General features: G+C 35.3%; 1 protein-coding gene across 2 annotated transcripts in view; it reads left to right on the forward strand.

Moving 5' to 3' along the window:
* The window catches only part of GALNT1 (polypeptide N-acetylgalactosaminyltransferase 1), a 166,808-nt gene that overhangs the window by 78,429 nt on the left and 61,226 nt on the right, over positions 1 to 27,153 (forward strand). For both annotated transcript variants that reach the window (XM_056824357.1, XM_001362832.4), the window contains 2 exons: positions 1,800 to 2,038; positions 21,372 to 21,546. In XM_056824357.1, coding sequence (XP_056680335.1) covers positions 1,900 to 2,038; positions 21,372 to 21,546 — 314 coding nt within the window. In that variant the 5' untranslated portion in view covers positions 1,800 to 1,899. The remainder of the gene's footprint in view (positions 1 to 1,799; positions 2,039 to 21,371; positions 21,547 to 27,153) is intronic.

Genomic DNA, 27,153 nt, shown 5'->3' on the forward strand with positions numbered 1-27,153 from the left:
ATGCTATTCAATTAATTTGGATTGGTATTTACACTCTAAAGTTTAATTTATTTAGCATATTTTTTCCTTTTTAAATTAATGACTTACTGAATCCAAGATGGAATTTATACAAATATTTATTTCATAGCAAAAGAGATTTGAGGAATACAGTGGCATAATTTCTGTCGTGTAAGGGAAAAATTACTTGTAGCTTAATACTATGTAAGTTGCTTTTTGATGTTTTTGGGTTCAGTACTCTTCTAAAGAGGAATTATATTATAGCATTAGATTAGTTATAATAGCTATATTTAATTTATAAACCATATCAACACAGAACTGTTGAATGTTAATAAAAGAAATGGTGTTCCTTCAAAATTTTCTATAAAAATTGTCACTTGTGTCTGGAGGCTTATTTTGAATATAAAGTTGATTGGCAATTATAAATGACCAGTCTTGTCAGTGTCCTTTTGAAAAGCCAAGTAAGTAGACGTCTTATGTCTCAGATACCACAGAATTTTAATTCTTAAGTTAGATTTATTAAAGCTTAAAATAAGCACTAAGATAAAATGGTATAGAATATATATAATCATGTATGCTGACTTTTTTGCTATAATGTCATATGAATCACAGAGTTTATAAAAATGTGGTATTTTGTGACCTTTAAGTTGTAGCACACTTTAAGCTATTCTTTTTTTTTTCTTTAAGTATAATTTAAGCCTTTTTTTCCACTCAGGAAAAAAAGACTTTTTGTTTGACCTATTTTATGATGAAACAGAATTGGAAGGATCGTGTATCATACATTTAAAACTGTAAAGCCATCTCATTCCTCTCATTTTACATATTAGAAAGTAGAAACTCAGGTTAAGTGACTTGCTCAAGTGTCTCACTGGTAGTAAGTGGACAAGATAAAATTCAAACCCAGGCTTTTATTTCTGACATTCTAGATATTAAAATTTCACCTGGTGGCTAGCCCTTCTGGGTGATGAATTTCTCTGAATTTAGCTATTATAAATTTTAAGGTAATTTAATTGAAAAAAAAAAAACCTAAGTTTAAAGATATACAAAACCATTTATTATATGCACACTTGCAAATCTGAGGCTTTAAATCAGAATTTTTTTAAAGCTGCTGCACTCCCAACAGTTTATAATTGTATCTTAGTCTAGGATTCATCTTAAGGCTATTGTCATTATAATGATGATTGCACATAATAAGCATTTAGATTTGGTATTCTGGTCTAAATTATGTAAACCTGCACTTTTTTGTCTACAATTTCCTTATTTTTAAGAAAGTTCAGTGGTTTTTATAGTAAGTGGTAGGTAGGTAATATAGTGGATAGAATGCAAGGCCTGGAATAAGAGAAACATGAATTCAAGTCACTTAATTTTTCTTTGCCTCAGTTTCCTTATCTGTAAAATGGAGATAATAATAGGAATTACCTCCCAAGATTATCTTGGGTCTCAAGTGGGATAATACTTGTAAAGTGCTTAGCATAATACTTTGAACATAGTAGATGCTTATATAATTGTTAGCTACTGTTACTAAAATTTCAAAAAACCTAAAATTTCATAAAGCTTTTAAAACAATAATTATTATGAATTGGATCAAACTGTTTCTTAAATTCATGGTCTACAGTTTTAAATACAAAACAATGTAAATCTGTATAGATATAAAGTGTTTTAAATTAGAGTATTAGGGTTACCACTTTGAACATTTCTTGAGCAGACCTCTTAATATAATAAGTAAAATGAATCTTACTTGTTTTCCTAGTTTTCTACTTTTTGGTTAATTGAAGTTTTTGTGCTTATTTTTGTTGTTACAGGTTGTGAAGGTGATTTCTCATGAAACTGATTTGAAGTTATCTTGGAGATATTTCTATATTTATATATTTTAAAGAATTTTTGCATTTTATTTAAAGTGCCATGAGAAAATTTGCATATTGTAAGGTGGTTCTAGCCACCTCCTTGATTTGGGTACTTCTGGATATGTTTCTGCTGCTTTACTTCAGTGACTGCAACAAATGTGATGAGAAAAAGGAGAGAGGACTACCTGCTGGAGACGGTGAGTTAATTTTTAGAATTTTAAGTGGGGAAAAAGCAGCAGGATGGCTAAAATTTTAATACTTAATTGGGAAAATATATACACTTAATGTTTTAAAATAATCTTTGTTCCCAAGTAAAATTATAAATTCTTGGGTTTGGGTTTTTTTTTTTATCAATTCTTCCAGTAGTTAATGACAGGGAAGTGCTTTCAGTGTGCTTAATTATCTATTAGCTTATTTTATATGTTTATCATTTTACTTAAATATTACCAAACCACAGAGCTCAGTGGTACTAAATGATAGATCATAGTGACAATCACTTCTTGGCCACTACTTTAAATAAAAATATACAGAATTAGTTAATGATTAAATTTCTTAATATGTGAAATCTGCTAGTTATATTTCAGTAATCAACAGGAGAGAGCTCCTACTCTTGTATCTCATTCCAAAGGGAAAAGAAGCTAATGATGAGAGTTCTGGAAAGGCCATTTTGCTAATATGAACAGCTTTGATCTTCCTATCTGCATTGGTCATGGGATTTGGTGCTGGTTGTTGAGAAGACTGCAACCTTTGAAATGTAGGGGTAGGATCAGCTGTAAATCTGATTGGGGAAATAAATATGAAATTCAGATGTTAAGTGAATCTGATTAGTTATCTATAGGCCACAATATTGCAGTGAAGACCTAGCACCTTTAGTTTTAAATTCTGTACATTGGAACATTGTAATAATATTAGCATATCAAGTTTATAATTAAAAAATAGAATTTATGTAACCAGCAATTCAACTTTTCAAACTTTAGATCTTTTAGTGTGGATTTATGGAATGTATGTTTCATAACTTTTTAAAGGACTCATAGCCAGTTATTCTGTAGAATTTTAAGCATATCTCCTATTTTAATTGAGTTTAGAGTCAAATTTTCGTGATTTGTCAGCTCAAAGATGGCATAAACATGAGATAATTCTCAACATATTTTTTGTTTCTTTTAGTGCCAGCCTCTGTCGCAGTTTGTGGAAAGCTTTGTTTCTTTGAATATTTACCCTAACTTTGTGAGAGATGGGAATTATGTAGAATCAACATTGAAAGCAGAAAAACTTGTTTTCAGGCTCTGCCTTTCATGCTTACTAGTTATGTGGCCATAAGAAAATCATTTAGCTTCTCAGAGTCTCTAACAACTATCTAATCTGCATAAATGGAAGGAATTTCCATAACTGGAGTTTTCCCCAATGATGAAATCATAGTTCCTCCCCACTTTCCATCTTGATTTTAACTCCCCCCCCCCATTTCTGCGAATAATGTTTTAATTTAGAATCAAAAGACCTCCAGATACACACACACTCTCCCTCTCCCTCACACACACATATTCGTATCCTATACCTTTTGTTGTTTTCTCTCCCAAAGGGCTAAACTCATCTTCCTTAGATTTCTTTTGTTTAAATTCCCTTCTGCTTAAGGCTATTTTATAAATTTTATATCCTATTAAAAAAATTTTCCCTTGTGGTCAGCAGAAGGATAAAGGAAATTCAGTTTTATATATTAGTTCAGTCAATTCTGTATTATTCTTGTTGTTTTTCATTCACAGTGGAGGGTTTTTGTATTCATCCTTCTATCTCTAACATTTAAAGCTTGAGCTCCTCTTGCTTGGATTAAAAAAATAATTACTTTCTTAACAACTATCTCTTGATTGTCAACTTGGCTAAAAAAGATATTTGACCTATTTAGATATCTAGTATAAGCCTTGGAGTTAAAAATCTGAGGTTTACCAGACAACTTTTAAAAACAAAGTTAGAACTTTAAGTACATAGTAAATGGATTTTCTGGTGTTTGTGGAATTGACGTGTCAAAATTGATGATATTAGATGACATTTAGGTAACACTTTGTAGTTTATAAAATGCCTATCTCCAGAGAAAGAACTGATAGAATAGAAACATAGTAAGACAGTTTTATGTATACATATATCTTTTTTTTTAAATGATGCCTTCCCTGGTACATATAGGAGACAGCAGTGAGGGTGGGTGTGAGATACCTGGGAATTTTAATGTAACAAACTAAAAGAAAAAACAAAATTATTTATCCCCATTATGACAAAATGTCTTAAGAAAAGCTTATAGAATAGACTAGCTAATTTCTCAATGAACTGAAAAACTATAATTGTTTGGAAATCTTTTTCTTACTTTTAGTTTAAATTTATGTCTCTGTGAAATTTATCTGTTGTTGCTACTCTTGCAGCCTGGGGCAAACCTCAACAAGTCTAATAATCTCCTTAGTGTGTTGACCTTTCCAGTACATGAATATAGCTCTCATGTATTCAGGCTTAGCATCCCTAATTCCTTATTATACCATCTTCTTGTGTAATCCTTCCCTAGACAACTCCATGCTGGCAATTCTTGCAGCTTAGCACTTTTGGCTCTTATTTCATTAAACAATTCTGTGTTAAGTACATACTTTATGTAAGACATGTTAGATGCTATTGATAAAAAAGTTATTAAAAAAGAACCTCCTTGTCATTGTGGAGCATATATTCTAACAGGGATCTACAGTGCAAACACACATACACACACATATACACACTCTCTAACAGAGAAGGTGGTACAAAGAGCTCTAGAAGGATTTGAGGAAGTTGAGAACAGTTTTAGCTTTGTATTAGGACATAGCACATGAACTGAGCCTTGAAGAAAAAGAATTCTGAAAGATAGGTGTGAAGATTGGACTAGATGAGGGATAGGAGAGAGTTGGAAATGAGTGGGAACTATCAGTGAATGTGTGATAGTAGGAGATACTGTCTTTAGAATTGTCAGTACCCTTTGGATGGACCACAATGTGTGTGAATGAAAGTACTCTGAAATAAGGCTGTTAAAGGTAGGTCGTAATCAGGTTGTAGAGGACTTTAATGCTAGTTTAAAGAATTTGTATTTTGTCCTATTAAGAAGTAGGCTTCCGAAGACTACTGAATCTCTGGAAGACTTTTAAATAGGGAAATGACATATTAGGACCCATGCATTAAGAATATTTATGTTATTCTGCATTGCAAATACTAATATAGCTAGTTTATGAAGGGTCATTTGGAGAGGACAAAGCAGAGGCAGTGAAATCAGATAAGAAGCTATTGCAGTGGCCTTGGAGAGTGGTAATGAGATCTGGATGTATATTGGCAGCAGTGTGAATATGAGGGCTATTGAAGAGGTAGAATAAAAATGGTGGGAAAAGGATAAAAAAAAGTCCAGGATTGCTCTGAGGTTTTGAACATAGGTGCCTGAGAAGATGGTGATGTCATCATAGAAAAGTTAGAAGGCAATTTTGTTTTGGATCTATGGTGTATGAGGTACTACCAGATCTACATAAAGATGTTCAGTGGGCAATTGGAGATGCCATGTTGAAGTTAGGGAAGAAGTTAGAAATTCAGAATTTTTATTAAGAAAGCCATTTTCATATAAGGGGTCATTGACATATGGGAGTAGATGAGATCATTGAGAGAGTAGAAATTGGACTTTGACATGACTTTGGAAAGCATCAACACTTGAAGCATGTGGAAATAATGATGAAAGGAGTTTAGGAAGGAGTTCATTTAGTTATAAGAGACAATAGAGAAGTTGTGAAAGCCCAGAGAAGAGAAAAGAATATTCAGGATGAATGAAATAGAAAAATATCATTGTAAGGAATTAAGAAGTCATTGGTGACACTTACTGGTCATGTGAACAATAAGATAGAGTAGTAAACTTTTTTTTTAAAACCGATTTTCATGATCTCTCAAACCTCTTCAAAACAGAAATTATGTACTAAACAAAGTAGCTTTAACTGTCTTCCATGGCCTTCGACACCAGTAACGTAAAAAAGGAAGTAACCTCATGAACTAATGCCTAACTTGTGCTCAATCATTGCCACCATTATATCAGTGGGAATAGGACCACCTTAAAAATATTAAACTAAAGTCACTGAAGAGACATTTTGTTTGCACAGAAGAGGGAGAAGGATCACGACTTACTTGAACCAGTATTTAAAAAAACGGAGGAAAATATAAGCTTAACTCTCAATAATTTTAAACATGAGTGGATTATTTGATCTAAAAAAGGTAAAAGAGTGACAGATGGATAAAAAACAAATCACCATAATTTGTTGCTTACAAGAAACATGTTTAAAACATTTAAAAAACAATAAAATTGAGGTAATGGATTTTTTTTTTCTGCATCAGAGGATTCAATAAAAAACCCCAGAGTTGGAATCATGCTATATGAGAAAAGCCAAAACAAACATCCAGAAAGTAAAAAATGATAAACAAGGAAATTATATTGTACCAAAAGGAGCAATATTACAGTATTTCCCAAAATTCCCTGTAATCTCTCCTGTGGCTCTACATTGGTGAGATCATGTTATTGTTATATAAAAGTAACTGTAACTCCACCCTTTTTCTCTCTGACCTGAGACCAGACTGAGTTCAGGTATTTACTTTTACTTTAGTTGTTATTAGTAAAACATTTAAGATATAATACTTATTGATTATTAATTTTAATCTTTACATTTAATTATATACTCCAGATACCTTAACATCCAAATTCATAAAGGAAACAATGACTGAATACAATAATATGTAGACAATAGTAACAAGAGGCGTCAGTATCCCTCTTTCAGTTTTGGAAAGTCCAACAGAAAAATAAACAAAGGAAAATATGAAACTAAATCTTCGGTGGCAAGCTTTCACCAAAGATATGAGAGAACAATAGATTGGGAATGCAAATATACAGAAAGGAAAGATAATCTTTAAAAAGCAAAAAGCTATCATTGAAAGAAAATATACTCACTATGAAAGCAAAACATACTGGTTTTGAAGACAGGATGTTTAGAATAATAAGTCTTCCCCCAAAACATGGCCAGATGAAATAACTGAATATCATAGTGCAAGAAATAATATAAGAAAACAAAATAGCAAATGAAAGAATTAATTGATTACCCCCAAAAGGAAAAAAAAATCCAAGGCTGCCTACTACAGTGGTTAAAGACAAATAGTGGTTAAACAGTTCAGTTCAGTAACACCAAATTCTCTAAGCAATCAGGAGAAAGACCTTCAAATACAAAGGAAAGGACATTCAAAGGACACAAGACTATTCAGCCCCCACTAGAAAGCAAGAAGGGATGGAATAATGTGTTCCAGAAAGCAATGAGGCCCAGAGTTACCTATCCTGCAAATATAAACTATAAAGGAAAAAAAGGTGGATTTCAATAATAAGCATTCAAAACTTTTAGAAAGAAAAGCAAAGCTGCAGATATTATTTGTTCCTAAACACACCAGATAACACAGGTGCAGGAAGAAAGAATAAATGCAGCAGCCAAGGACAGCAAAGACAACAGAGTAACAACAGAGATACCATTAAGAGATTTTCTTTCTAAAGATATACAAAGAGATGGATAAAGGCAGAAATCTGATGGAGGTAACAGTGAAGAAGCAGGCCTGGGTCATTATAAACAGAATCTGGTGACACCCTACCTACAGGTGAATCATTGTTCTTATGGAATTATAATATAACACAACATGGCAGGGTTCATGAAAAAGGGGGAAGGGAATAGGAGGAAAGAGAGGAATGTGTGATGTGTTCAGGTCAAAACAAGATCTAGCAGTGAAGGCTATGTGAACCAACCTTCCCCTGCCCGCTTCCCTTGGTCTCAGTAAATGTTTGCAAGAGAGTGGGTGAGGAGGAGAGGGGAGGAATTGAAAAGGGGGAGGGAGAATATAGGGGACACCATAGTTTGTTGGTGGTAGGAGGTTCCACTAATAAATATTCCTACAGGTGAAGAGGCAGTCTCTGAAGAGAGATGGAAATAGTGTGCTATGGGTTGACTACCCAAATGAAAACTATGCTAAGTATTGCCTGTGGCGATTTAATGCTTGAAAAGAAATGCTTTTTCTGCCTTAGGATTTGGGGAGTTTGAACTTATGGATACAACTGGCATCTGGGGAAATAGGAGGGAACAGTCTCTTGGAGGAAATTTTGAGGTAAAAGGGGGAAAAAGGTAACCAGAGGATAGTATAGATCAGTATAATCAGAGACATAGTAGGAGAGGGGCCCTACCATGAGTAAATGTCCTCTTTGATACAGGTAGTAATTGACATTGTTCTGAGAATAAGGCATGATGAATACTTGGAAGTCTTCTATTTTATTAAATGACCATACTTTCCCCTGCAAGAATATAGTCAGTTTTTCTGGGTAGTTGATTCTTGGTTGTAGACCTAGTTCCCTTCCTTTTTTTTTTTTAATCATATTCCATGCCTTTAGGTCCTTCAGTGTAGATGCAGCCAGATCCTGTGTTATTCTAATTGTGGTTCCATGGTATCTAAGTGACTTCTTCTTATCAGCTTGTAATATTTTTTCCTTGGTCTGGTAGTTCTTGAATTTGGCTATAATATTTCTGGGGGTTATCAGTTGGGGATTAAGTACAGGAGGTTATCTGTGGATTCTTTCAATCTCCACTTTTCCCTCTTGCTATAGAATGTCGGGGAAGTTTTCTTGGATAATTTTCTATAGAATGATGTCCAGGCTTTTTTCTTTTGTCGTGATCTTCCAGTAGTCTAATGATTCTTAAGTTGTCTCTCCTGAACCTGTTTTCTAGATCTTCTGTTTTGTGGATGAGGTGTTTCATATTTTCCTCAATTTTTTCATTCTTTTGATTTTGTTTTATAGTTTCCTGCTGCCTTATGAAGTTATTTGCTTCTAGTTGTTGGATTCTAGTTTTTAAAGACTGAATTTCATCCCTTTTTTTTTTTGGTCATCCTTTCCTTTCTGATCTTTCATCTCCTTTGCCTCATTTTCAAGCTGATTAATTTTGGTTTTCAAGACACTATTTTCTGTTTCCAGATGATTTATTGTGCTTTTTAAGTTATTTTCCCAGTTGTCTTCAGCCTCTCTTAATTGTTTTTGAATTATATTTAGAGTTCTTCCAAAGCCTGTGTCCAATTCTCTGGAGTTTCTGTGTTTTTGTTTGGTGTTCCTTGATCTTCCTCTGTTCCATTTGCACTTTGTTCATTGCCTGAATAGAAGTTGTCAATTGGAATTTCTTTTTTCTTTTTCTGTTGTTTACTCACATTTCCCCCTTCTTTCCCCCCTGTAGTTGCATATAGTCTTGCTCTTCTCATTATGTGCTGTATTGATGGGTTTGGGCTGTTCTGCCCTGAAGGGGCTTCTTCTCTGTTTTGTTGATTGGTGAGGTTAGTTAGATCTTCCTCTGCTGACAGCAGAAGCTGGAAACGAGCTGGGCTTCCCACCCTGTTGTCAAGGTTGTTGCCTGTAATTTGTTGCAGCTTTTGTCCTTGGAGCTTAGTCAGCAAGGCTCTCAGATCATTCTGTGGGAGAGGGTGTTGGAACTTGAGCTTCCCTGCCCTTTGAAGGCTTCTTATCTGCCATAGTGGTGAGATTGAGCCAGGGTGGAGGAGTTGATCCCCAAAACTGGATGTGCCCTGAGGCCAAAACCAGGAGGGTGGGGCAAGATGGAGTGTCTTGACTGCATCTATGCTATCTGTGTTCTACGCTCTGAGACTGGAATAGCTTTGCTGACAAGGTACTCCCTCCGGATTAGTGCCCTTGCCCACCCAGAGATTCCAGCCACCACTGGAGGCTCAGCATTATTGGGGGGGGTGTTCAGCATTATTGGGGGGGGTGTTCCTGGGACCTTCCTTCTTCCTTCCCCTTAAACCTGTGTGTTCTAAAACTCAAGTTTTTTTAGGAGATATATTTTAAGTTTGGTCCAGGAGGAGGGTTCCCTAGCTCTGTCCTGTTGTTAGATTTGGTTTTCAGTCCCTTTGAAGCATTGTGTTTTTGATTTGGTGAGGAAGGGTTTACAGAGGTCTGAACTGCTGCTGTCTCTAAGCCACCATCTTGACTCCACCTCTGGAATGAGGCATGATGGAAAAGGGGAACCCTTGGGGCAAACTCTATAAGGCAATAGCAGAAACTGCCCAGAGGGCAAAACCCAGAATGGATTCCTGGGACATGTTGATTGAATGATGAATATAAATAATGCAAAGACTAGATAACTATAGGAGTCATGAATCAGAAAATGAGAGTCTACAGTAGATTAAAGGAGAAGATAGAATAATGAAAAGTAAGAGAAATCTTTTTTGAGAAAGAGTACCAAAAAAAAGAAATTTTAAAATCTAATGAATGGACTAGTTGAAAGAGAGGTGAGGAAGGGGAAATCTAATTAACCAAATGATGAAAAAGAGAAGAGAAGAATCATATTACCAGATAAAAGCAAGGAGAGAAAAAGGAACTAATCAGAAAAACCACAAAAGGGAATGGGGTAGTAAACTAGAAAAGGGAATCGGGCATGAGAGGAGAAGAACTAGTAGGAACAGGGCCACCATAGAAAAGATTAAGGTAAAGTAACTGAAGGAAAATAGTACTGTGTTTACAGCAGTAGATGGCAAGTCATAATTAGAAAAAAAAATGCCAATTTACAGTCAGATGTAGAAAAATATGAATAGATTGGATAAGAAAACAAAACCTCACAATTTGTTGCATACAAGAAACACATTTAAACAACATATAAACACAAAATAAAACTTGGAACATGGAAAACCATGCAAATCAAGTGAATCCAAAAGGGCAGGAATTTTGCAATCATGCTACCTGATAAAACATAAACAGATATTAAAAAAAAAAGGAAACTACATTTTGCTGAATGGAAGCACAGACAACAAACCAATAAGAGTAATAAACATATATGTTTTAGAATCCAGATTCAGAAAGAAAACATAAGACTTAGTAACACAATAGTGACAAAAGACTTTAATATTCTCAGTTTTGGATAAGTAACAGAAAGATAAAAAGGGAAATATGGAACTGAAGAAACTGAAGAAATATGGAACTAAAGCTAAAAGACTTATGGCATCTTCTAAATGAGACAACAGAGGAATATATGTATTTCTCAGGACCTCGTGGACCTTTTTTTTCAAAAACAGACCATATAATGGGGCACAGAGATATTGCAAACAAATGTAAAAAGACAGAAATAGTTAATACGTTCTTTACAAAACTTAATGCAATGAAAATAGAAATTAGCTCAGAGAATACAAATAAAAAATACAGATCCAAATCCTATATAATGAGTGGGTAAAAGAATAAATAATAGAAAAAATAAATAACTATGAGAAAATGATATTGACGAAGCCATATACCATAATTTCTAGGATACTGTTAAAGCAGTTCTCATTAGAAACTTTGTATCCTTATAAACATACATGAACAAAATAAGAAAAGAAGGGATTAGTGAACTGAATACACATTTTTTTAATATTTTATTTGATCATTTCCAAGCATTATTCATTAAAGACATAGATCATTTTCTTTTCCTCCCCCCCAACCCCCATAGCCGACGCGTAAATCCACTGGGCATTACATGTTTTCTTGATTTGAACCCATTGCTGTGTTGATAATATTTGCATTAGAGTGTTCATTTAGAGTCTCTCCTCTGTCATGTCCCCTCAACCGCTGTATTCAGGCAATTGCTTTTCCTCGGTGTTTCTACTCCCTCAGTTTGTCCTCTGCTTATGAATGGTGTTTTTTTCTCCTAGATCCCTGCAAATTGTTCAGGGACATTACACCGCCACTAATGGAGAAGTCCATTACGTTAGATTATACCACAGTGTATTAGTCTCTGTGTACAATGTTCTCTTGGTTCTGCTCCTCCCGCTATGCATCACTTCCTGGAGGTTGTTCCAGTCTCCATGGAACTCCTCCACTTTATTATTCCTTTGAACACAATAGTATTCCATCACCAAAATATACCACAATTTGCTCAGCCATTCCCCAATTGAAGGGCATCCCCTCGTTTTCCAGTTTTTGGCCACCACAAAGAGCGCAGCTATGAATATTTTTGTACAAGTCTTTTTGTCCATTATCTCTTTGGGGTACAGACCCAGCAGTGCTATGGCTGGATCAAAGGGTAGATATTCTTTTGTCGCCCTTTGTGCATAGTTCCAAATTGCCCTCCAGAATGGTTGGATCAGTTCACAACTCCACCAGCAATGAATTAATGTTCCTACTTTGCCACATCCCTTCCAGCATTCATTACTTTCCTTTGCTGTTATGTTAGCCAATCTGCTAGGTGTGAGGTGATACCTCAGAGTTGTTTTGATTTGCATCTCTCTGATTATAAGACATTTAGAACACTTTCATGTGCTTATTAATAGTTTTGATTTCTTTATCTGAGAACTTCCTATCCATGTCCCTTGCCCATTTATCAATTGGAGAATGGCTTGATTTTTTGTACAGTTGATTTAGCTCTTTATAAATTTGAGTCATTAAACCTTTGTCAGAGGTTTCTATGAAGATTTTTTCCCCAGTTTGTTGTTTTCCTTCTGATTTTAGTTACATTGGTTTTGTTTGTGCAAAAGCTTTTTAATTTGATGTAGTCAAAATTATTTATTTTACATTTTGTGATTCTTTCTATGTCTTGCTTGGTTTTAAAGTCTTTCCCCTCCCAAAGGTCTGACATGTATACTATTCTGTGTTTACCCAATTTACTTATGGTTTCCTTCTTTATGTTTAAGTCACTCACCCATTTTGAATTTATCTTGGTGTAGGGTGTGAGGTGTTGATCTATTCCTAGTCTCTCCCACACTGTCTTCCAATTTTCCCAGCAGTTTTTATCGAATAGTGGATTTTTGTCCCAAAAGCTGGGATCTTTGGGTTTATCGTATACTGTCTTGCTGAGGTCTCTTTCCCCCAGTCTATTCCACTGATCTTCCTTTCTGTTTCTTAGCCAGTACCAAATTGTTTTGATGACTGGTGCTTTGTAATATAGTTTAAGGTCAGGGACTGCAAGGCCCCCATCATATGTGTTTTTTTTCATGATTTCCCTGGATATCCTTGATCTTTTGTTCTTCCAAACTTTGTTATGGTTTTTTCTAAATCAGTGAAGAAGTATTTTGGTAGTTCAATGGGTATGGCTCTTCCTATCCATGAGTAGTTAATATTTTTCCAATTGCTCAAGTCTAGTTTTAGTTGTGTGGAGAGTGTTTTGTAGTTGTGTTCATATAGTTCCTGTGTTTGTCTCCGGAGGTAGATTCCTAGGTATTTTATTTTGTCTAAGGTGATTTTGAATGGGATTTCTCTTTCTAGTTCTTGCTGCTGAGCTGTGTTGGAGATATATAGAAAAGCTGATGATTTATGTGGGTTTATTTTGTATCCTGCAACTTTTCTAAAGTTGTTGATTATTTCAATTAGCTTTTTGGTTGAATCTCTAGGATTCTTTAAGTAGACCGTCATGTCATCTGCAAAGAATGATAACTTGGTCTTCTCCTTGCCTATGTTGATGCCTTCAATTTCTTTTTCTTCTCTAATTGCTACTGCTAGTGTTTCTAGTACAATGTCAAATGGTAGAGGTGATAATGGGCATCCTTGTTTCACTCCTGATCTTATTGGGAATGCGTCTAGTTTATCCCCATTGCAGATGATATTAGCTGATGGTTTTAGATATATACTGTTTATTATTTTTAGGAATGACCCTTCTATTCCTATGCTTTCTAGTGTTTTCAATAGGAATGGGTGTTGTATTTTATCAAAGGCTTTTTCTGCGTCTATTGAGATAATCATGTGGTTCTTGCTGGTTTGCTTGTTGATGTGGTCAATTATGTGGATGGTTTTCCTAATATTGAACCAGCCCTGCATCCCTGGTATAAATCCTACTTGATCATGGTGGATAATCCTTTTGATCACTTGCTGGAGTCTTTTTGCTAGTATCCTATTTAAGATTTTTGCATCTATATTCATTAGGGAGATTGGTCTATAGTTTTCTTTCTCTGTTTTTGACCTGCCTGGTTTTGGAATCAGTACCATGTTTGTGTCGTAAAAGGAGTTTGGTAGAACTCCCTCTTTGCTTATTATGTCAAATAGTTTGGATAGTATTGGGATTAACTGTTCTCTGAATGTTTGATAGAATTCACTGGTGAATCCATCAGGCCCTGGGGATTTTTTCTTAGGAAGTTCTTTGATGGCTTGTTGGATTTCATTTTCTGATATGGGATTATTTAAGAATTCTATTTCCTCTTCTGTTAGTCTAGGCAGTTTGTATTTTTGTATATATTCATCCATATCCCCTAAATTGGTGTATTTATTGCCATATAACTGGGCAAAGTAATTTCTAATGATTGCCTTAATTTCCTCTTCATAGGAGGTGCTGTCCCCCTTTTCATCTTTAATGCTATTAATTTGCTTTTCTTCCTTCCTTTTTTTAATTAGATTGACCAGTACTTTGTCTTTTGTTTGTTTTTTCAAAGTGCCAGCTTCTTGTCTTATTTATTAAATTAATAGTTCTATCACTTTCGATTTTATTAATTTCTCCCTTAATTTTTAGGATTTCTAGTTTGGTTTTCTGCTGGGGGGTTTTAATTTGATCGCTTTCCAGTTTTTTCATTTGCATTTCCAATTGATTGATCTCTGCTCTCACTAGTTTGTTAATATAAGCATTCAGGGATATGAATTTACCTCTGATTACCGCTTTGGCTGCATCCCAAAAGGTTTGAAAGGATGTCTCTCCATTGTCATTTTCCTCGATGAAATTATTCATTGTTTCTATGATTTCTTCTTTAACTAAATGATTTTGGAGTATCATATTGTTTAATTTCCAATTGGTTTTAGATTTGGTTTTCCATGTACCATTACTAATCATTATTTTTATTGCCTTGTGATCTGAGGAGGCTGCATTCGTTATTTCTGCTTTTCTGCATTTGTGTGCTATGCTTCTGTGACCTAATGTATGGTCAATTTTTGTGAATGTGCCATGTGGTGCTGAGAAGGTGTATTCCTTTTTATCCCTATTTATTTATTTTTCTCCATATGTCTATTAATTCTAATTTTTCTAAGATTTCATTCACTTCTTTTACCTCTTTCTTATTTATTTTTTTATTTGATTTATCTAAATTTGATAATGGTTGGTTTAAGTCTCCCACTAATATGGTTTTACTGTCTATTTCTTCCTTCAATTCTCCTAGTTTCTCCATTAGAAATTTGGGTGCTATATTATTTGGTGCATACATGTTGATTAATGATATTTCCTCATTGTCTAAAGTCCCTTTTAACAAAATATAATTACCTTCCCTATCCCTTTTGATCAGGTCTATTTTTGCTTTGGCTTTATCAGATATCATGATTACCACTCCTGCCTTCTTTCTGTCAGTTGAGGCCCAGAAGGTCTTACTCCATCCTTTAATTCTGACCTTGTGGGTGTCAACCCGCCTCATGTGTGTTTCTTGAAGACAGCATATGGTAGGGTTTTGGATTCTAATCCATTCTGCTATTCATCTACGTTTTATGGGTGAGTTCATCCCATTCACGTTCAAAGTTATGACTGTCATTTGTGGACTCCCTGGCATTTTGATTGCCTTCCCTAATTCTAACCTTTTCTTCTTCGGCTCTACCTTTTAGTCCAGTGATTTACTTTGAATCAGTCCCCCTTGTCCCCTCCCTTGATGTTTCCCTTTTTAGTCCTTCCCTTTTTGTTCCCTCCCCCTTCCCCCCTCCCTCCCTTTTTGTTTTCCCTCTCCCCCTCACCCCCTTGGTTTTCCCTTCTCCCTACCCTTGTTGGGTAAGATAGAATTCAAGATCCCAATGGATCTGGATGTTTTTCCCTCTCAGAGTTGATTTCCCTGAGAGTAAGGTTCAAGTAAAAACTCTCTTCCTCTCCTTCTTATAGGAGTTTTCTTCCCCTCCCCTTCCCATGTGAATCTTTGTGTGAGAAAGATTATTCTATTTGGTCTTTCTTTATACCCTATTTATACTTTACATTTTCCCCACATGTTAGTATACATAGATTGATATAAATGTAGTCCTTATAGAAGAGAGTTTGAGTAAAAGAAGAAGATAACATTTTTCTCCTTTCCCCTTTCCTTAATATTTACCTTTTCAGGTATTCCTTGCTCTTTGTTTTTTGGTATCAAACTTTCCACAGAGCTCTGGTCTTTTCTTTGCAAAAAGTTGGGAATCTTCTATTTTGTTGAATGCCCATACTTTCCCTTGGAAGTATATAGTCAGTTTTGCTGGGTAGCTGATTCTTGGTTGAAGACCCAGCTCTCTTGCCTTTCTGAAGATCATGTTCCATGCCTTAACGATCATTCAGAGTAGAACTTGCAAGGTCTTGTGTGACCCTGATTGGCATTCCTTTATATCTAAATTGTCTTTTTCTGGCTTCCTGTAGGATTTTTTCTTTTGTTTGAGAGCTTTGGAATTTGGCAATTACATTCCTGGGAGTTGTCTTTTGGGGGTTTAGTGTAGAAGGTGTTCTGTGAGCTCTGTGAGTGGCTGTATTACCCCCTTGTTCTAGAATCTCTGGGCAATTTTCTTTGATTATCTCTTGTATCATGATGTCGAGTTTGGTGTTTATTTCTGGCTTTTCTGGAAGTCCAATTATTCTTAAATTATCTCTTCTCCCTCTATTTTCCAGATCTGTCACCTTGTCGGTGAGATATTTTATGTTCTCTTCTAATTTCTTGGTATTTTGGCTTTGCTTTATTAATTCTTGCTCTTTTACACGATCGTTGTCTTCCAGTTGCCTGATTCTGGCCTTTAAAGCCTGGTTTTCCTTTTTAGTTTGGTCACACCGGTTTTGTAGATGCGTGAATTTCTTTTGCATTATTTCCCACTTTTCCTCCCAGAAGGCTTCCACCTTTTTGGTCATTTCTGATTCAAATTCTTCATGGGTTTGTGGAGAGTTTCCATTTCCTTTGGAAGTTTTTGGAGCATTTTCTTGTGTATCGTATTCTATCTCCTCTGTATTTTGTATTTTGGCTCCGTAGAATGTGTCCAAAGTCACCCCTTTCTTCTTATTTTTCTTGGGATTTTGGGGCTTCTGTGCTTCTGTGGAGTTTGCCATCTCTGAATGTGGAGGATTAGCTTTTCTTATCTCTGTCTGGTGTTCAGAGGTTTTAGTCCTGGGCAGATTGTCCGTTCTATGAGCTTTCCCTGGGTTAAACTGAGTATGCCTTAAGGCAATGACTTTCACTGGAACTGGAATGGAAGGGTCGGACCAGGGGTCCACACTCTCCCCCGGCTCTCTCTGTTTCCCTCCTGCTAAGGCGCCCCCTTGACTGGACTGGGTCTGGTTGCTTTCCGGAAGTTGCCTTCAGAATAGCTGGCCGTGAGGCTGTTTTGTCGGCCCTGAGGGTTACTGTTGTTTCAGACAACCCTGCTCTCTGCCGGGAGGTGGGGGTGGGTGGGGAGGGGCTTCCCAGAGCACCGAGGGCAGTGACTTTCACTGAGACTTAGATAGCAGGATCTAGCTGGTGAGGCTGTCTTGCCCGGCCTGAGGGTTGCTGTTGTTTCAGAGGACCCTGCTCTCTGCCGGGGGGAGGGGGAGGGGCCGCAGCTTCCCTGAGCCTTGGACTCTGCACTCCTACCCCTTAGGTCCGAGTGATCTCGGGTTCTGGCTTTTGAGCGGGGCCGTACCTTTTGATCCAGGTCCAGGTCCAGGAGGAGGATTCCCAGGGTCTGTGCTGTTGATCGTTTTGAATTTCAGCGCCTTAGGAGCTTATAGTTTGAGATCGGTCAGGAAGGGTTTCCGGAGATCTGAACTTTAGCTTTCTCTAAGCCGCCATCTTGACCAGAAGTCTTGAATACACATTTTTAAAAAATTAGACAAAGATAGAAAATACCCTACCTTTTAGAAAACCTGGTAGAGTTCCTAAATTAGTTTTTGAAAATGAAATAGAACTAGTTCTAAATAAACTATAAAAATCAACAACAGCTTCTGGTCCTGGTGGATTTATAGGAGAATTCTATCAAATTGTTAAAGAACAATTACTACTCAAACTTCACAATTTTTTTCAAAAGTTGAGAAAGTACCTGATCAAAATCCTATTATAAGAAAATATAGTCCTAATACCTAAATCAAGGAAAGGTAAAAAATAGAAAGAAAACTATAGGCCAATTATCATTAATGAATTTAATTAATGAACCCAAAAGTTTTAAACAATCCTTTAAAACAGGCCACTAGTGGCACATTGATTTATCCAAGAAATCATTCATTATAGCCAAGCAAAGTTTATATACCAAAGGATGCAAGGATTATTCAACATTAGGAAGCAATATTAATCATCTAAAAAACTACATGATCATCTCAGCAGATGCATAGAGTACCTAAAACAGAAAAGGAAAAAGCACAGACCCCCTCCCCCCAAAAAAACCTGTAGCCCAATATCATTAATGAATATTGATCTAAAATTTTTAAACAACATAAGTAGATCTAAGAATCATCAGCATTGAGGATGGTAATTAAATCCAGAGGAGTTAATGAATCTCCAAATAAAATAGTATAGAAGAGAATAGAAGAGGGAGGACCAAGGACAAAACCCTGTGGGACTCTGAAACTTGGAGAGCATGTTCTGGATGAAGATCAAAGGACACTGAGAGGGAGACTGAGAAATAAGAGAAGAACCAGGAGAGAGGGGAGTCTTGAAAATGACAGAAGAGAGTGTCAGGGAGAAGATGATCAACACTGTCTAAGACTACAGAAAGGTCAGAGGATGAGGATAGAGAAAAGACATGAAATTTTGCAATTAAGAGGTCATTGGAATGATGATTCAGGAAAAAAAAAAAGACATTGTGATACAGAATGTAGGAGCAAAGGTTGGAGTGGAACTTGGCTGAAGCTTAGCAGTGTGAAATCAGTGATATGATAAAAAGGGCCAGAGACTCAAAGAGAAGATGATATCGTATTGAATTAGTTTATTAAGGGATCAAGATGGGGAAAAGAAGATAAAGTGGTTATGTAAGAAGAGATAGTCTAGGAGAGAACTGATGGATTGAAAGATTGGAAGTCATGGTAGTGTTTTTGTTCTTAATACTCATCCCAACCACCACCACCCCGCCCTTATTGATAACTATATTGTATCCAAATCTTTAGCTTTCTTTTCATATGTCAGTATTTTTCTTAATACTAATTTTGCAAAGGCTATCCTTTATATTTAGCACAGGGGTGGTGGTATATAGTTCTAAGGGAGCCTCTTCCTCCTCCCACCCCCTCTTTCTCCAAGGGATATTTTTAATTCCTTCTAGAAAGGTAAGAAAGAAGTTGGGGCTGGAGGTTACTCTTTTGTACTCAGAGAGAGGGAGTCTGGGCTAGAATTATATCTTTTTGCTCCCTTAAATATTATTATTTTAGGGAATGTGATTTTTCAGGATCAAGCTAACTTTTTGATTGTGTTTCATTGGTAGAGATTAAGTAGGGCCCCAAATTTAAAATTCAAGATTTGACCTCTTTCCCACTAAATTTTATTTCTAAAATGAATGCACACATAACAATTGGACAAGAAACATTTATCCAATTTGATAGTGAAACAAATGGAGAATATATATATATGTATATGTATATGTATAACTATATATATTGGGCTGCTAGGTGCCTCAGTGCATAGAGTACTGGGGCTGGAGTCCTAAAGACTGGAGTTTATTTATATCATTCTTAAGATACCAGCTGTGTAACTTAACCCCTTTTGCTTCAATTTCCTCATTTGGTAGAACTAGAGAAGGAAATGGCAAACTTCTCCAGTATCTTAGCCAAGAAAACCCCAAATGAAGCCATGAAGAGTCAGACATAACAGAAATAGCAACAAAAGGACTAGAAATATTTGTTACCTGCATTTATGGCACATATTAATCATAAAATATGCTGTTATGCTTTCTGAATTCAAATCGAACAATAGTATCCAACCAAGAGCTTAAACTTAAAATTGTTATAAGTTTTTCTCCTGGTTTAATCTATTTTGTCTTTATTCTTATTTTACTTAATGGCTGATTTTTTTCAATAGCAATCCTCAGTAATTAGTTTTAAATAAAATGTTTAAAAATGATATTTATATTTTTACATGAATTGAAGCTCTGTGTATTTCAAGATTATTTTCAAATGTAAGGCTCTGGCATTAAACAATGAAGGAAAGTAAGTGTTGCAGCAAAAGCTACACTTCAAGGCAGACACCATTTTCATTTACTACTTTTCCTAGCACTTTGTTCACTTGGACTTCATGGGTAATGGAGAAAGTGAACTTCTGCTGATTGAAATTTCAAAAGGAATAATAAGATGGTCATTTTTCTGTTATATTCTGAAATATCATATATTTCAGTCTAGGAGTGAAGAATATATTCTAACTATAGTTTTTCCAACCATTTTCTTCATTATGATGATAATGATCATTAATAATAATAATTACCACCAAAATCCTCAGTTATTATATGGTGTTCAAATTAAGAGAGTTAAACTGAAATATTAAGTAAATAAAGGAATGTGGCTCCACTAAAAAACAATACCAGAATATTAATCAGATCCTTCATCCGGAAGTATATGGATGCCATTTTGCCATTATATTAACATATGCCAGAGAAAGATAGAATTTGAAAGGCTTTAACCTTGCAGTCAGAGGTCATCATGATCTCCTTCAGCCAAGATACACTAGGCATAAAGATATCAGAAAGAAGCTGTAGCTGAATACATTCAGAGTCCCCAACACCCTGAGATCAAAGAGAATGAAAACAAACAAACACTTTTTAGGCACTTAACATTTAGTAATTACCAGTGGGTCAACAAGTATTATACCAAGCATCATACAAAGTGCTGTGATTATAAATATAAGCAAAAAAGATAGTTCATGACCTTAACTTGCTTACGTCCTAATGGAAGAAGGCAACATATAATGGGGTAGCTGAAAGAAATAGATGTAGCAGCTAATCCGGACATTCCTGGAAGAATTCATAAATGGGAAAACAGAATAAAGAGGGAGCCACGGCATGGTGGTATTATTTATTTTTTTATTTTTGATTAATTAATTAATTTAGAATATTTTTTCATGGTTACATGATGCATGTTCTTTCCCTCCTCTCCACCCACCCCCTTCCCATATCTGACGTGCAATTCCACTGGGTTTTACATGTGTCATTGATTGAGACCTATTTCCATATTATTAATATTTATAGTGGAGTATTTAGAGTCTACATCCCCAATCATATCCCCATTGAACTATGTGATCAAGCAAATGTTTTTCTTCTGTGTTTCTACTTGGTGGTATTGTTTACAGAATCAGAAATGTCTAGATTTGGCCTTTCCCCCTCCAAACAGGGAAGATTTGTATCTTGTTAAGACCTCTGGGATGACTTAGAAGGAAGAAAAACCCTTGCATTGTAAAGAAATCATTGTCATTTATCCCCCACCACCACTGGCAGTATTGGGAATCTTTTTTTTAAAGGAGGGGTGTTTTTTTTTATCATGTTGAGCAGTTATAATTAGATAGTTTGGAAATCTAATTTTGTAAAGCAAAAAAAATAGATTGGTTAATTTCTATAAAATTAATAATTTCTTAGTTAAATTGCTTCCTTATTCTTAGTTCTAGAAACAGTACAAAAACCACATGAAGGCCCTGGAGAAATGGGAAAACCTGTCGTCATTCCTAAAGAGGATCAAGAAAAGATGAAAGAGATGTTTAAAATCAATCAGTTCAATTTAATGGCAAGTGAAATGATTGCACTCAACAGAACTTTACCGGATGTTAGGTTAGAAGGGTAAGTACTTAGTGTTTTACAGATAATATTTTTAATTTAAATGAAAAGCATTGTATCCTGAATTTCCAAAAAAATTAACCTTAGATGCTGAAAGTATTTGATGAATTAAATCACTAAATTACTAACATCTTTCAGAGTCAAATTGGTACTAATATGTCATCAGTTTTGAAATTTATAATTATGTATTTGAAACACTGTAATATTCCTTCCAAAGTGAAAAAAACCTACTTGTCCTAAAAACAGGTTATGAAGAATTTTAATATTTCTGCATCCTTGCTAAGAAACATTTGTGGGATTATAGTTTGTGGAGGACCTGAAAATAAATATTGACACCAGTACAAAGAGAACAACAGTATGTTAGGAGGAAAGAACTGCTATTAAATAGGAATAAGATCACTTTTCTAGCAGTAACCCAAATAAAGACCCTTCAAAACCACCACATGTTATATCACTGTCTGGATCCAAAGAGACTTTCAGTGATTCCCAATTATAGCTGTCCTTTTTTGTTGTTATTGTTAAATAGATTGCCTGATGCAACACAATGTGGAGTTACCTTATTGCAGACAAGAGGGTTGGGCTGGCTGGATTTAAGTTAGAGTCACTATGTAGTTGAAAAGGTGTCACATACAATTCTGATGGCTGGGGTCAAAGAATCATTATTATAGCTAAAACCAAGAGAGACCCTTTTTTGTTCACCCTGTCTTTCCATATAAAGTCTTCCACAGATTCCTTGTCTCCTACAATGGTCCAGTCTTGATAAGGAAGGATTAGTCTGGATAAAACAAAATAATGTGCCTAGACTCTACTCTTCTTTCTGCTCCTTTTCCTCTACTCCTAGAGGTAAATCCAGTGGTCTTTATTTTGTTTAAAACAATTTCTTTATTATAACATGAAAACACAGAACTTGTTATATAGCAAATAATCTGGTTGATTAATAAATCAAAGTCTTTGTTTTAGAAGTAATCAGTTTCAAGCATCTTAAAATCAGGATTTGGAGACATGGTTCCATTTTGTTATATAATGTTATATTCATGTGTTGGGTATTTTTTTAAACACCATTGTGACTTCCTAGAGTGCTACTTCTTAATCCTTCCTTCTCCACCCAATCTTGCCTCATTATAAATAAATGCAATTAAGAAAAACAAATGAAAACAATGACTGTGTCCAGAAATGTGTGTTGCATTCTGCACTGGCTATCTGTCATCTTTCTCAGTAGGTAAGAAGTATGCATATATCAGAACTCTTTTATTGTGTGTCTCCCCCCCTCCCCCTTTTAATTATTGTGATGATTGTGTGATGTTTTTTAATGATTAGGCTTATTTTGCTCTGCATCAGTGCTCCCAAATCTTAGCATGTTTTTCTGAATTCTTCATATTTGTCATTTCTTATAGCAAAATAACATTCTGTTGCATTTCTGTACCCCAGTTAGTTCAGTCATTTTCCAGTCAATGGGCCTTATTTCCAGATTGCTTTTACAGAAGTGCCGCTAGAAATATTATATGAGACATTTCCTTTTGTCTTTGATTTCTTAGGTTGTGTATCATCCCTAGATCAAAAGACATTTTCAATTTAGTTACTTTTAGTATAATTCCAAATTATTTCCTAGAAAGGTTAAACCATTTCACAAACAAATCCATCAGATGTGCATTATTTTCTCTTTCTTTTAGCCCCTTCTAATTTTTATTATTTTTATCTTTTGTTCATTCTTTCCGATTTATGACTATGAAATAGAATCTTTTAAAATTTTTTTTAAATTTTATTTAGTCAATTTTGAACCTTATTCCTTGATTTCAAGAATCATATTCTTTAACTCCCTCCCATCCCCCCACCCTTCCTGTAGCCAATGTGCAATTCCACTGGGTTTTACATGTGTCCTTGATCAGAACCTATTTCCATGTTGTTGATGTTTGCACTAGGATGATCATTTAGAGTCTAGATCCCCAACCATATCCCCCTCGACCCATGTATTCAGGTGGTTGTTTTTCTTTCGTGTTTCTACTCCCACAGTTTTTCCTCTGAATGTGGATAGTGTTCTTTCTCATAGATCCCTCTGAATTGTTCAGGATCATTGCATTGCCACTAACGGGGAAGTTCATTACATTTGATTGTACCACAGTGTATCAGTCTCTGTGTATAGTGTTCTCCTGGTTCTGCTCCTCTCACTCTGCATCAATTCCTGGAGGTCATTCCAGTTCCCATGGAATCCCTCCAGTTTATTATTCCCTTGAGTACAATAGTATTCCATCACCAACATATACTACAATTTGTTCAGCCATTCCCCAATTGAAGGGCATCCCCTCGTTTTCCAATTTTTTGCCACCACAAAGAGCGCAGCTATGAACATTCTTATACATGTATTTTTCCTCATTATCTCTTTGGGGAACAAACCCAGCAGTGCTATGGCTGGATCAAAGGGCAGATAGTCTTTAGTGCCCTTTGGGCATAGTTCTGTAGCAGTTAAAATTAGTTTCTCTGCTAGAAGTATTATATTTTTAGAGGTTTATTAAAGATGAAGAAAGAAAGAAAATATAAAATGAGAAAGCACGTCTCTAGGAGGGCTGAATGGCCCATTCACTTACACTACATCATGAGACACGTGAGTCCCTGGATGTGCAAGCAGGAAGAGAGAGAGAAAAGAAGACGGAGTCTGTTTGAAAACCCCTCTCTCTTCATGGCCCAGGTGATGACCTCATCTGAGATTATGGGGAACTCTGGGAGCTACTCCTGGAAATTGAAGTCCGGGTTTCAAATCTCCATTTTTACAGTTGCAAATTACCCTCCAGAATGGTTGGATCAATTCACAATTCCACCAGCAATGCATTAATGTCCTGACTTTGCCACATCCCCTCCAGCATTCATTACTTTCCTTTGCTGTCATGTTAGCCAATCTACTAGGTATGAGGTGATACCTTAGAGTTGTTTTGATTTGCATCTCTCTGATTATAAGAGATTTAGAACACTTTTTCATGTGCTTATTAATAGTTTTGATTTCTTTAACTGAAAATTGCCTATTCTTATCCCTTGCCCATTTATCAATTGGAGAATGCCTTGATTTTTTGTACAATTGATTTAGCTCTTTATAAATATGAGTAAGTAGACCTTTCTCAGAGCTTTTTGTTATGAAGATTATTTCCCAATTTGTTGCTTCCCTTATAATTTTGGTTGCATTGGTTTTGTTTGTACAAAATCTTTTTAATTTGATGTAATCAAAATTATTTATTTTACATTTTGTGATTTTTTCTAGCTCTTGCTTGGTTTTTAAAATCCTTCCTTTCCCAATGGTCTGACATCTATACTATTCTGTGTTCACCTAATTTACTTATAGTTTCCTTCTTAATGTTCAAGTCATTCACCCTTTCTGAGTTAATCTTGGTGTAGGGTGTGATATGTTGATCCAAACCTAATCTCTCGCACATTCTCTTCCAATTTTCCCAGCAATTTTTATCAAATAGTGGATTTTGGTCCCCAAACCTGGGATATTTGGGCTTATCATAGACTGTCTCGCTGAGGTCACTTACCCCTAGTTTATTCCACTGATCCTCCTTTCCGTCTCTTAGCCAGTACCATATTATTTTGATGACCACTGCTTTATAGTATAGTTTGAGATCTAGGGCTGCAAGACCACCTTCCTTAGCATTTTTTTCATGATTTCCCTGGATATCCTTGATCTTTTATTCTTCCAAATGAACTTTGTTATGATTTTTTCTAATTCAGTAAAAAAGTTTTTTGGTAGCTCGATGGGTATGGCCCTAAATAACTAAATAAGTTTGAGTAGGATGGTCATTTTTATGATGTTAGCTCGTCCCACCCATGAGCAATCAATGTTTTTCCAATTGTTTAGATCTAGTTTTAATTGTGTGGAGAGTGTTTTGTAGTTGTGTTCATATAGTTCCTGTGTTTGTCTCGGCAGATAGATTCCTAAGTATTTTATATTGTCTAGGGTGATTTTAAATGGAATTTCTCTTTCTAATTCTTGCTGCTGAAATGGGTTGGAGATATATAGAAATACTGATGACTTATGCGGGTTTATTTTGTATCCTGCAACTTTGCTAAAATTGTTGATTGTTTCGACTAGCTTTTTGGTTGATTCTCTAGGATTCTTTAAGGAAACCATCATATCATTCGCAAAGAGTGATAGCTTGGTCTCCTCATTGCCAATTTTAATACTTTCAATTTCTTTTTCTTCTCTAATTGCTACTGCTAGTGTTTCTAGTACAATGTTAACCTATTATTATAGGGGTGATAATGGGCATCCTTGATTCACTCCTGATTTTATTGGGAATGCATCTTATATAACCCCATTGCAGATGATATTTGTTGATGATTTTAGATAAATACTATTTATTATTTTTAGGAAAGGACCTTTTATTCCTCTACTTTCTAGTGTTTTCAATAAGAATGAGTGTTGTATTTTGTTAAAGACTTTTTCTGCATCTGTTGAGATAATCATGTGATTTTTGTCAGTTTGCTTGTTGATATGGTCAATTATGTGGATGATTTTCCCAATATTGAACAATCCTTGCATTCCTGGTATAAATCCCACTGGATCATAATGAATCAGGCCCTGGGGATTTTTTCTTAAGGAGTTTTTTTATGACTTGTTCAATTTCTTTTTCTGATATGGGATTATTTAAGAATTCTATTGCTTCTTATGTTAATCTAGGCAATTTATATTTTTGTAAATATTCATCCACATCACCTAGATTGCCATTTGTTGCCATATAATTGTGCAAAATAGTTTTTAATGATTGCCTTAATTTCCTTTTCATCTATGATACTGTTAATTTGTTTTTTCTTTCTTTGTTTTTTTATTTGATTGACCAATACTTTGTTTTTTTTTTCAAAATACCAGCTTCTAACCTTATTTATTAATGCAATAGTTCTTTCACTTTCAATTTTATTAATTTCTCCCTTAATTTTTATTTTCTCTAATTTAGTTTTCAACTGGGGATTTTTAATTTGTTCGCTTTCAAGTTTTTTGATTTGTATGTCCATTTCATTGACCTCTGCCTTCCCTGATTTGTTAATATATAAATTCAAGTATATAAATTTCCCCCTGTATTGGTTTGGGTGCATCCCATAGGTTTTGAAAGGATGTCTCCAATTGTAATTTTCTTCCATGACATTGTTAGTTGTTTCTATGATTTGTTCTTTAACTGATTTTGTAGAATCATATTAATTTCCAATTAGTTTTTGATTTGGTTTTCCATGTACCCTTACTGATTTTCATTTTTATTGTATTATGATCTGAAATGGTTACATTTATTATTTCTGCTTTTATACATTTGTTTGCCATGTTTTTATGCCTTTTACCCTGAGTGGCGGCTCTAGCTGACTGTGTGCTAAGCGTTCCGACATCTTGGCATGGTGGTAGTTATTTGTCTAGGTTTTGGCGGTGACTTTACTCTTGAGCTAATTCAGGTACAGGCATCTTGGCTGAGCCCTCTTGGATTTCAAGCTGATTCCTCCCTGTTTTACTCTCCAAAACCTTACCTTCCTAAAGCCTCTAATCTCCAGGCGGGAGAAATCCTACACCCTTTCCTTCTCCCTTCTTCTTAATTTCTTTCCACTATATTAATTAAATCACCATAAATTTCCAGCTGACTT

Source organism: Monodelphis domestica, chromosome 3 (assembly GCF_027887165.1).
Source record: "Monodelphis domestica isolate mMonDom1 chromosome 3, mMonDom1.pri, whole genome shotgun sequence".
NCBI lineage: Eukaryota > Metazoa > Chordata > Mammalia > Didelphimorphia > Didelphidae > Monodelphis > Monodelphis domestica.